This window comes from Gavialis gangeticus, unplaced genomic scaffold (genome assembly GCF_001723915.1).
Source record: "Gavialis gangeticus isolate Ggan-Ray unplaced genomic scaffold, GavGan_comp1, whole genome shotgun sequence".
Classification (NCBI taxonomy): Eukaryota; Metazoa; Chordata; order Crocodylia; family Gavialidae; genus Gavialis; species Gavialis gangeticus.
In genome coordinates this window covers 24123899-24135927 of record NW_017729009.1, presented here as the reverse complement: position 1 = coordinate 24135927, position 12029 = coordinate 24123899, and the positions used below count along the sequence as shown (strand labels likewise).

Here is a 12029-nt window from a genome sequence, read left to right as displayed (position 1 = left end):
AGTGGCGGGGTGGGAGGGGGGGGGCGAGTGGGGCGACTGCCCCATGGTGAAGTGAAGGGGCACCAACAGGTGCTGCCCAGCCAGGGCAGGATGTGGGATAGAGCCATGAGAAGTTTGTTGGGGGGGGGGGCAGCATGGGGACAGAGGAAAGGTGGCTCCTGCCACTGGGTGCACTCCTGGGCAAGCATGGGGGGGGCATGTGCCCCCCTGGATCTGTGTGTGTGGCAAGGGAAGGCTGCTGCTGCAGGCTTGCCCCAGGCACCAAACTTGGTTGCTATGGCACTGCATATGCAGCTCAACACAGAAGAGATAGAAACAACATTATTTCTGCTCCTCCAATAGCTCAGTGGCAAGACTGCTTTGCCTGGGTTCTGACAGATCTGAGTTCAAGTCCCTCTTCTACCTTGGAAGATTTGACCCCACTTTTCCTAGAGTAGGCCCTAACCTACATGCTACAGCAGATCCTGGGATGGGACTGGGGTATGCCACTCTGTGCTGGCAAAGATTTCTCATTTTGTATGTACCCACAAAGGAAGAGTGGACATGGAAGAGTGAACCTGACATCCATCAGAAAGTGGAAAGTGTGAAATTCTCAGCTGGCTGCACATTTGCCACATGACTAAGCCATTCAGCTAATTTGCAACACATTTATAAAAGCTATCAACCTTTTGGAGAGGGGGAGAGTTACTTTCACAAGCAAAAATTTGGTACATTCTGAATAACAAAAGGCATGCTGTATAAAAATCATGTTTTTTGTCAGGTCTTTATTCCTCCATCCTTGCCAATGCAAATCATTCCAATTCCAGCCAAATACACTCCCAGTGATCTTGCTGAAAACTCAACAGCAGCATGCGTTGCACTCTGAGACTACAGGAAGGGAAAGCATTTCAAAGCCCTGAAACGCAAGTCCCTTTCCCAAGCTGGTTATCTAAGCACTTCCAGGAAGACCCAGGCAAAGCTATTTGTGGCTGACATCTGCAAAGAAGTTGGTAGAATTTCTATAAAGAGAACTGAAAATATAAATTTCGATACCAGGAGAGCACAGCTTTGACACAGTGAGTCTGGGGTAAAAGCTGGCTTCAAAGGGAAGTTTGGGTGCCTCTGCTGGATAAGTTTAGTTACGTATAATTCAAAAGGAAAAAAGCAGCTGTTATTTTGAGTGGTTTTATTTTATTTTTTTTTAACCTCTGAAAATAGGAACACCCTCGTCTTATCACCACGCAACTATGTTTCTGTGTAAACAAAGTTAGCAGGAAAGCTCTCAAGAGGAGGAGCCTGGCAGCTCCATGTGGAAGAGCTCTGGAGAATCCCCTTGGTAGGATACCAGTGTATTTCACAAACATGGGAGAAATTCTCTTGCAACAGGCATCAGGATTTCTACCCCAGCTTAGCCCACCAGGTAAAAATGTCACCATTAATGCCATTCCCATCTGAAAACTTGCCTGTTTTACAGCATTATAGAGCACCTTAGACCTAGGCCAATGCTACAGAACATAAAATACTGAACGATAGCAAGAGCAAGGTGCCAACAAAGTTAAGAAACAAAACCATCTTACTAGGGAAATCAGCACAGCACACCATTTGTCTAGGGGAGATTTTAAATACAGGGCAAGAACTTGAAAAATGACCCAAAATCCCAGAGCCCCCATTTTCCTTTGCTTTCCACACAGTACGAGTTTGTCTCTAGACAGTTACCAAAAACACTCATGGTGGAAAAGGGCAGGAGGTGGGGGGGAAGCAGCAACACCAGCAGGCTTCAAAAATGAAGGCACTTTTAAAAGGAGCCATTTACCTTTGCTGGTGAGATGGAGAGCTGGATTAGAAACAAATCTCCCAGACTCAGCTCTGTACATTTCCTCTCTCAGTGCAAGGCTTCAGGCTCTTAGCCAGGGTAGTTTTAAAACCCAGTTCAGTCACAGCTCCATGATCGTAGGGAGTTTCTGCCTCAGCTAGGGACACACATTCAAAAAGCCTAAGCCTGAATCGAATCACTTTGCAGGTTAGTCTAAGCTGCGCAGTTTAAACTGATTAATAACTGGACAGACATCTCAAACTGGTTTTGGCCATTTTCAAACTGATTTATGTGCACTGACCTTCTATTCTGTTACAGGTTTAAATCAGTTTCTGATCACTTAAACTGGTGTACGTGTAATGTCTGTCCCTAAGTTTACGTATGAACTCTAGGCTAGGGACACATGTTACACCTAAACTGGTTTAAGTGATCAAAAACTGGTTTAAACCTGCAACAGAACAGAAGTTCAGGGCATATAAACCAGTTTCAAACTGGCTGAAACTGGTTTAAGATAAACCTAGTTGAATGTAGTATCAGACTTAACTGATTTGGGTCAAACTGGTTTATGAAACTTCTGTCCCAGACCCCTTCCTGGTTTAAAGTTAAAACAGAGTCCTTTGGCATCCCAGCATGCTTTCCAGCCCTGGGCTGTGCTGTGCTGTCTGTTCCAGCAGAGAAGTGAAGTGGAGTGGGGAGGGGTCTGGAGCTAGGGTAGGTATCTGTTACAACTTAAAGAAATTTCTGACCATTAGGTGGATGGTATTGGTTAAACCCCGCTTCCCTTGAGTACAAAGCTATCCTGTTCTGCCCTGCTAAACTTACTGAAAGTTACTGCTGGCTGCCACTATAGACTACAAATCCCAGAGGCACCTGGAAGCAGAAAGAAGTGATGAGAATCCCTGCAGAGTCCTGCTTCTGTGATTCTGGACTGCAAACCCCAGAGACCTCGGGGGCAGCAGGAAGAAGCAGCAAACACAGAGTCCATGCTGGCTACATGCCAGAGCCATGCTCCAGCACCGCCTGGCATCTGGCCTGAGCCACTGCAGGCATGTAGCTGCACTTCCTGCATCAAAGGTAAAATGTGTGTCCAGTTGTTTCTCAGTTTAATCACTGCATCTTAGACTAACCTGCAAAGACTGAATCAATTCAGCCTCAGGCTAGTTCACTGTTTGTACTTGGCTTAAAGAAATTAGAGGGTAACTAAGATCTTTCACTTTCACTATTGGTAGAGTCTTTAGGGCTTTATTACATTTTCGAAATGTATAAAAATAATAATAAGATATATACAAGTTCTGGAGTAGCGTTAACAGAGAAGCAAACACATTTGTGCTTTGTCAAAACAGGAAGAAAGAAAAAAGAATGTATTACTATCATGAAAGTTGTTGTGAGGAAAAAGGAGCCATTTTAGTATTAAAAGCCCCACACACTGAAAATTTAATTTTTCAGTCAATTCCATCATGAAGGCCTGTGCCAATCGGCACACATGAAATGATGCATGGAGTTGACAGACGTTTTGTAGAGTACATAATAGAGAACACTGCACAGAAGCAAAGCCAGAGCTTCTGGACGGATGGTCTGCTATCTTACTACTGGCTCAGGCTTTCCAAAAAAGTCTGAAAGACTCACAAAGCTCAGAGCAGCTGCAACGCCCCCACCAAAAAAAAACCAAAAACACGCAGTGATGCCCAATGTCAGATCTCAAGAGGAATAAGCGACTATCATAAACAACAGGTGCAGACCCAGCTCTGCTATGAAAATGTATTTTTCATTGATTTACAGTAACATCTAATGTTTGAAAACAATCTTCAGATACTGTGGGTCAGGCCTACGGTTTGTTGAACAACAAACACCGTTAAAACTGAAACAAGTTTGAAAGGAAACTGCACACTGTGCAAAGAAACTGTTTGTCGAGGAGGAAGAATTAGGAAACAGCAACCAGGGAACTTCATATTGTCCACAAAAGCAACCAGAAAGCTGCTGAACAGGATTTAGGTAGGAAGTCTCAAGTGAAAAACTCTTTCTGGTATTTCTCTGCCTGGTAGCTAAGGTAACTATGCCAAGGCTGAAGCCATGTCACATTTCCAAGTGCATTTTGTAGATCCTAAAACTACAGTTCTACTTTTAAGAAGTCAGGTTGCAAGATACGTCTGGGAACCTTGTTTGTTCCCTTCTCCTCGACTGGGTCCTGAAGCCACAGGTCTTTGCAACATAATCTCTGCAGGTTGGTCCTTAAAAAAGAAAAAGTTCCAAAATTCCTTTTCCAGCTCCGCTGGATGGAGACAGAGCCGAGATGAACCGGATGCAAGTGGGAGGAGGAGAAAGGGGAGGTGAATGAAGGGTACTACTCATGTTGCCTTTTCAGACTCATTGCAAATCTGGCTGGTGTTGTTAGGCTATTGGAGAGTACTAAATGGAAACTGGGCTTTCCTGCATGTACATTACCACTTTACTGCACAAGAGGGACATAGAGCAATTTGCAGGTATAAAAATAAGAGCATGTGCAATATATAGAAACGCCTGAAATATGAAGTGTATTATAAGTCACATATACCTACTCCCAGTTGTTTCTCAGTTTTGATTCATTACAAAACACAGAACTGTTACTTCCTAGAATATTAGTTTTGTCCTGATTTCTGAAGAAAAATTTAACTGAAAGGGAAAATCATTTAAACAGCTAGTTCTGTTGCTTAACTTGCAAAATATATTTGCTTCCCATACTAGCAGATGGAGAAAAAAAGGTTTAAATTGTTTTCCATTTCAGACTTTGATTAGTTATGGGATTCACTAGAGTTTGTGAAAATTCTTTTACTAGCATCTACAGACATTAAAATAGAAAGGACCCACTTTCCTAACTTCTAAGTATATTTAGAAAGTGTGAACAGATATTTAATTAATTAATTCTTTCACTACGGTCACAAAACAACCTGTAGCTTCTTTCTGTTAAAAAGATGCCACAACTCAGATATAAAATGACACTCACCAAGAAATAAATACATTTAAAAAACATCCTGCACTCAACCATGGTCAACATATTGCCACCATCTTGTAGGTCAGTTTTAACAATATATTAGCAGAGCAAATGCAGCAGCAGTCTTCGTAATGTTTCAAAGGGAAAATAAAGCCCTTCTATTCAGATGGAGTCCTTCAAAATCTAAGCTAATGTTTTTGGGGTGGGAAGTTTGTTGTTAAAAAAAAAGTTGCATGGCTGGAGGAGGGGAGGAAGAGGAGGAGATTCAAGGTGACACCTTTTAAAATGAAAAATTCGCCTTTAATAAATATTAGTATTAATAATAGTTGACTACAAAAATATTACAAATCCGGAGTTTAAAAACCATGCATCAAATGAGAAACACCACTTCAGTCTCAATCAGTGTATTTTTGATGTGGCATAGAAGTGATCACACTGGAACCATTAAAAATGTTTCACAACAGTGCACAAGCAAAGCTATACCCTGCAATTGTGATCATAGTGTCAAAAAGTCAAGTGTGACAGCTGCCAAGTCTTCTAGGACAATGTCATTGGAAAGGATGTCTTGGCCCTGGTAACTGCAGTGATTACTCTAAACCTCAACCTTTTTCTTATTGTTGTGCCTAAGAGCTGCTGTTTTCAGCTACATCTCATCTTCTTTAAGTTCCGCCTTTGTGTTTTCGAGATGTGTGCACCATGTGACACCAAGATTGAAATGGACTCTGGACAAAAGCAGTAACCTAAATAAAAGCCCAATGCTTTTCTCCCCGTGTTGGCAGCCACAACGCAAAGGACCAGAAGGGCCACAGAAGTGGGGCCTGTCCTCTCTTCCCTAGGACTGGTCCTTCCAGGTCAAAGTTGAGGCACACTGGCTGGGGGTGTTGTGGGGAAGTTGGCACAGCTGCTATCTATGCTGCATCTGCTCTGTAAATAGAGAGGACTATGGTGTTGAGCACTGCTAGGTGACACCCCTCAAAGGCCTGAAATACAATTTCAACAAGCTTTGCTCCAGCATTTTGCAGATGGAGTTGTACTCACTTCCAGATGACCTCCAGCTGTAGCTTGATGGTGCCTAGCTCCGTAATATCCACAATGATGGCATGAGGCCTGGTCGTAAAGAAGTCAATGCTGTCGCACGTTACTATGCCAACTAGAATAGTGGTCAGTCCTCGCAGCTCCGTCACCTACGGAGACATCACTTGAGTCTCTATCTTGCCAGATAATTGAGACATGAAAAATGAGTTGGGTGGTTTAGAGATGCGGTAGCCAAAAGATATGGCTAAATCCAGAATACTCCCATGGTATATCTAGATCTTATGTCAACCATCTGGAAAATGGCCAGCGTGTATTTGAAAATGGTCCAAATGAAAAAGCCAGTTCAACACACCTCAATTTGTGCTTACTGGGTGGAGATGCTCAAAAGGCTGGGATCAGCTCTCTGAGGCCTTAGCCCAAACTTTTCAAACCTCAAGACCCAAGCTTAGATTCCCAAGTAACAGCAGACTGGTTTTCCACAGCTGCTGTGACAGACAAAGCTTCCATTCAAGTCAAAAGGGAGATATGAGCAGTCAGCATCCTTGGAAATGAGAAGAGGGCCAACTTTCATTTAGGAGACCAAGCTTAGACTGCTCTCATTTGAAAATGCTGGACGTTGTTTATATTGTAAACTTAACTGCACATAGCTATCTGGAATTCCAGACCCCATTTTGCTATAAATGTATTTCTGATACCAACCTATTCCCGAGTTTTACTCCATACATACTTCTGTGGGTGGTTTATGAAGGAGAGGAGAAATGTAGGGAGTCTACAGTCAGTATAATTTCATAAGCCGGCAGGAGGCCTAAATTATATCAATTCTCCTGAACTATGAAATGAATCATCTTCATTGGCATACAAAGCAATTCATGTTTTTGTAACTATTAAAGGAAAACATGCATCTGAATTAGCCTCTCCTAGTTTTCACTGTGCAAATGGAGGGAAAACATTTTAAGCACATTTCTAAAAGGTCTACTGGCAAGAGGTCAGGAATTCTCTCCTATGTAAACCAGCCCATTCTGTGGGTGGGGTCTGGGAATGTGTTGCAATAGCCAATGTGTATGGCTTCCAGAGTTTGAAAGCCCCACACTAGCACTGTTTCAGTCAAAATGGAGAAGAATCCAGCCCAACCATGCTTTCTCAGCCTAACTTTTAAGTTGGGAAAAGTCATGGCTGTAGGATCTATCCCTCAGGGGATGCCAGGTAGAGACCTTTAGGAACTAATTCCATTTGTCAGGTCAGGATGCGGCATTTAGCAGGTGGAATTAGCAGCAGTGGCATTCTCTCTCCGCAATTTGTTATTTAGGTGACAAAACTTCCTGCAGGAAGTTTACACACCTCTATTATAGCAGAAAGGTGGTAAGGACATTAAGAATCCAATGGGATCCTGTAAAACGGCAAGTGGTAGAATCCAGCTTGAAAAACACCAAATAAATACAGGCGACTCATTAACTCCGATACACTATCAGCTTGTTTGAAGTGTCTGAGATTAAAGGGATATGGGGCTCAGAAAAAAAAAAGACAGGTTCTGTTGGAAAACCAAAGGAAAGATATTCCTGGACTTTAGCGTGTGCCTAGGTGCATATGAGAGTACAAAGACATGCGTACATATCCATTTTCAACAAATGGTAGAACTCCAAGTATCTTGCAACTGAAGTCTTTGCACACACAAAAATTACATGTAGCCATCTAAGCCAGGAATCCCTAAACACTGCAAGTTTTAAATGCAGATTTTGAAAATGTTTTCAAATATACGAAAGAGCAAAAGAGCAGAAGTGTAGTTGCCATTACAAAGACTGCTCCAAAAGCAAAATAGAAGCAGAGATCCCCTCATCAAGCAGAACATCACCAAATTGCTGTTGGCAGAGCACTGTAAAAAATGTGAGGAGTTTTGTTTTTGTTGGGCTTTTAAAATGGGTTGGTAGGCCGATTGCTGCATGGGAAGGTAGATGACCTGCTGCCCCATCAACTTAAATCCAGCCATCACACACACCCCACCTTGATCTCAAACTTCTCATGGAGGTTAGGTATAAAAATCTTCTCTTCTTCATCCCATGTCTGGCTGTCATCCGTCTCAATCTTGCCTTTCAGCTTCCATTTCTGGCGCCCCAGTCGCACAAACACCTACAAGCCACAAAAGAGAAGAGAATGCTGGAGTCAATACACCCCAAAACATTCTCTTCAAGGACATCAGTTTAGTTTCACTTCCCTCTCTCTCTTTCTACCCCTGGCTCCCATGCTACAAGACAGGTGTCACATCTCTTTATAACTGTGCATCTAGGTGGGAGTGAAACAGGATGGGGTCAGGATTTGATACTTAAACAAATGCCAAGTACCCGGTGCCACACCCATCCTGGAAGAACCTGTGTCTCTTAAGTCAGATACTCAGGTATAGGTTTTGGGGATATTTTGTAACGCAAAAAGTTATGGATATGCACTATCTAGCATCGCACCAAGATGTATTAGAAGCTGATCTGCAACTACTTAGTGGCAAGCAAACAGGCACTCAGGAGTAAGAAAATGAGAGAAATTCAGCCCTGCAGGGACAAGCTGAATTGCTGTCAAGTGGGATCTCCCCTCTAGATAGGCAGCAGTATGGCTGCCTCCCCTCTTCTAGGATGGGTCCTTAGCAGAGCACAGGTGCTACCCCCACTCCTCCCTCATCACCTCAGTGCCTGCACCCCAACTTCTATCAAGGCACTTAGCCATGTTTTCCCTTCTTCAAGGCTAAGGTAGCTTAGCAGTGATGCAGCAGCACTGCTCTCACCCAAGCAAACTGTTCTCCCAATCATTTTAACCTTGCACCCATGCACATTCACTCCCCCTACCCCCCTGCACTTAACAGGTGCAAGTTCAAGACTGTAGAATACAAGAGAGAAAATGGACTGCTGTGTACCGCACCTCATACTGGTCTCCTGGGCAGAGACGTGCGTAACCCACCAACCCTGAAAAGAGAAAGAAAACCCCTTCTAATGTTTACAGCCTTTCAGAGAGTTGTAAAATGTTTACCAAAAACACTTTCACTTGCATTAAACACTAAGGTAACAATGAGTTGTTGGCGAGCTAAGATCTTAGGTTTAAAAATGAAAGAGTAGCTTGGAGCTAGGGGAAAGAAGGGAAGCCCAGCTTTGGGCTCAAGCAAAAAATAATGATACAGAACAAGGACAAATTCAATGAAGGGACATTCATTCATTGGTGAGTCAAGAGGCTCATTAAGAGTCCAGAATGTGATCCAAAACTCACCTAAGCCAACTTTAATTGACCTCAGTGGAGTTAGCTAGGGCCTTTACACAGCTAAACTAAAGAGCTCCATGCCTAAACGGTGAAGTTAGAGTAGCACAGGGATTACCTTTCATTTTCAAGTGAAATTCTCCCAGATGAACCTCTAGTGCCCTTTCTATGAGACACATATCCTGAAAGAGAGACACAGCAGTTACTGTGACTAATAGCAGTGTAAAATAGCTACCACTCTTAGGCACTATTTGTCACCCATCTTGAAAGGGCTTTGATAAAGAACACTTCTCTACAACACAAGATTTTATCTGTTTGCAGAAGAGTACACACTTCACAATTAACACTTTTAATTTATGGAAGATGAAAGTAGATTTTTTCATATTATTTTCAGGACTGCAAGTTAAGAGAAGCAACATTGTTTAAACTATCTGCTCCCAGTTGTCTTCCACACCATATATTTGCACTTAGTCACCATAGAGTCAAGTCTATTCGCATTCAAAATAAAGCTATCATTAACTTCCACTGGAAGAGGTTTTGGGGCACTAGTACTACAGAAAGTCCCTTGCTTTTTATCCATTTCTCTTCATGTGTGCATTTGACTATAAGCCAATCTCTCACTGCCCAGAAAAGGGATGAGAATTAGAGCCCCCTTCTCCTGACCAGGCATTTTGTAATATGCACCTTTATCTAATTTTACATGCAAGGTTCCAAGATCAGGTCACTTCCAAGCCAAGAGATCAGAACAGCAGGTCATGGCACAGCAAATATTGAGCCAGTACACTGGGTACTCAGCTGTTTTTCAGGCGTGTGCTATTCTCTCCTACCTCAGTGCACTCTTGAAGGTTCTTGTAGAGTTCCACCAGGCTCTCTCTAGAGGCTTTAGTGGAGGGAGACAAGGAAAAAGCATGTTTCATATTAGAGGCCCCGTCTCGCAGTCTACACTGGATGCAGTAAGCTTCATACAATTCTTCTACCTTTAAAAAGAAAAAAAAAAAGGTCACACACATACTAAATTGGGATAAAATGTATGTTTCCAATTTTAGTGAATTCTGGGAAGCCTCATTTAGCAAGAGAACTTTCCATTTCTTAAAGCTTTTTTCTGTTCCTGGTAAGAGAACAAATCTTATTCTAGCATTTAACCATGCCCCCAGCCTCCTGCAAGAAGCCTTTTACTGAAGTCAATCCAAGATTTCTGATAGAAGCAGATTAACCCCACAAACTAAAGCATTTTATTCAGTTTCATACACTGTGAAATTCAATGCACATTCATGAAAAAACACACTAAGAGAATAGTGCATACCACTATTCCATGTTCACTGTTAAAAGTCTGCACTGGTTTGGAGGCCACAAGTCCAAAACTAACATTCACAAACTTGTAAATGAAAGTTCATTTCCAACTACGGCCAAGAAAAGCTACCATCCTACCCTGGAGCCTCAATTTAGTTGTTCTGCCTACAATCTTCGGCTCATCTAAGTTGTTACTTGGGGGCATTGTTTTCACAAAGTCTGTTGCTTTGGCTGCACAGATTTCCCTACCTCATATAGATCTGCCATGGATTTTAAACTTGGGCAGAGCACCAAATTTCTTACTTCACTACTCCCACAAAGTCTGGGCACAGGACTTGGAAACTGCTGTCACAGACCAAGCATCGTAGTATTCTCTCTCATCTCAAGCATAAGTACAGAGCTCCCATTACCCAAGTTCCTGAGGCCCAGACTCAAAAATAGGCATTAGGTGCCTACTTCCTATTTATTTAACTGCAAGTGAAGCACCTAGAGGACCTGGGTCTGAGTACCTCAATACATTTTTCTCCTTACAACATTCAAGAGGTAAGGAACTATTTTTTTCTCCGTATTACTGATGGGGAACTGAGGTAGGACTGGGTGTCCAAGTCCTTTACAGCATGCACTGGAGCCTTCCAAAGACTAAGATAGTGCCACTGAACCATCTTTCTCTCCAAGCCCAAAATGGAAGGGATGACTCTCATGCTATCACCAGGACTATGTTAAAAGTAGACAAACATACAAACACAGGGCTGGCTTCCTCTCATAAGGTCATCCTCCACTAAAGTATTCTGTGGCACAGCTGCTTCAGTGCTGGCTCAAACAAGGCTTCTTTCTACTTGGACTACCCTGTCTACAGCTTACAGTCCAATCTATGATACAATGCCTACATGCAGTTCCATCTGGTGAGATCTAGTCTACAGACTATATAGAACACATCTTGCCTGTAAAATGCATTTAGATGAAGGAAATAACTAAAGCAGAGCTACTAAAAAGCCAGTTTACTCCATGTCACCAAACTAGGAGATGAAGAATGAAAGGATATATTGTTTAATTCTGGGTTGGACTAAGGGAGTGGGGTGCTGTCCCATAAATCTGGCTTGGATGAACTTTCAGTACCCTGCAGTTTCAGCTGCTTAGATTATTTTTATCCCTTTCCAATTAGGCAGGAGCTGGGAAGGGTCTATTGAACCACCACTGCCCATGCTTTTAAAGGGAAAAAAACCCAACCTGCAACTCCTCCCAACAGTAGCTTTTTTCGGACTAAGCTGAAAGGGTGTTCAAACTGGTTCTACAGCCTGAGGCTGAGCCATGCCCAGCTCTCAGTCTGAATAGAGCCATTCAGAAAACTCTCTGCTTTCTGTCTGAAAGTGTAACTGCTTTCATTAAAGTACCCAGTGCTATTTCCCCTCAGAGAGCTATCATGAAAGTATTTTCTAGTCAGGATTTGTTTATATAGCAGTGTAAACCTTACATGCACAGAATATAAATCCCCTTACCTTACTTATATGAAATTCCAGTTTTCTGATGTACCTTTCAACAGAGCGAATTTGCTTTTGGAGAGAGAAAGAAATTAAAAAGCAAATTTCAATGTTCATAAAAATATGGCATTAAGTGAATTTTCAACTGTGCTCTCTGCTAATTATTCTTTCTGTGACATCTCACCCCCATCCCACCCCTCAGAAAAGGGGTTCTTACCTTATCAAGATCATAATA

The 12029-nt window shown here is 42.4% G+C and overlaps 1 protein-coding gene across 3 annotated transcripts in view; it reads right to left on the bottom strand.

Annotated features, from left to right (window-relative positions):
• FAM65C (family with sequence similarity 65 member C) overlaps positions 1–12029 on the bottom strand; it is an 86041-nt gene that overhangs the window by 16677 nt on the left and 57335 nt on the right. For all 3 annotated transcript variants that reach the window (XM_019510246.1, XM_019510245.1, XM_019510248.1), the window contains 6 exons: positions 11813–11869; positions 9854–10003; positions 9145–9208; positions 8697–8740; positions 7794–7919; positions 5799–5944 (listed from right to left, as the gene is read on the bottom strand). In XM_019510246.1, the coding sequence (XP_019365791.1) occupies positions 5799–5944; positions 7794–7919; positions 8697–8740; positions 9145–9208; positions 9854–10003; positions 11813–11869 (587 nt within the window). The remainder of the gene's footprint in view (positions 1–5798; positions 5945–7793; positions 7920–8696; positions 8741–9144; positions 9209–9853; positions 10004–11812; positions 11870–12029) is intronic.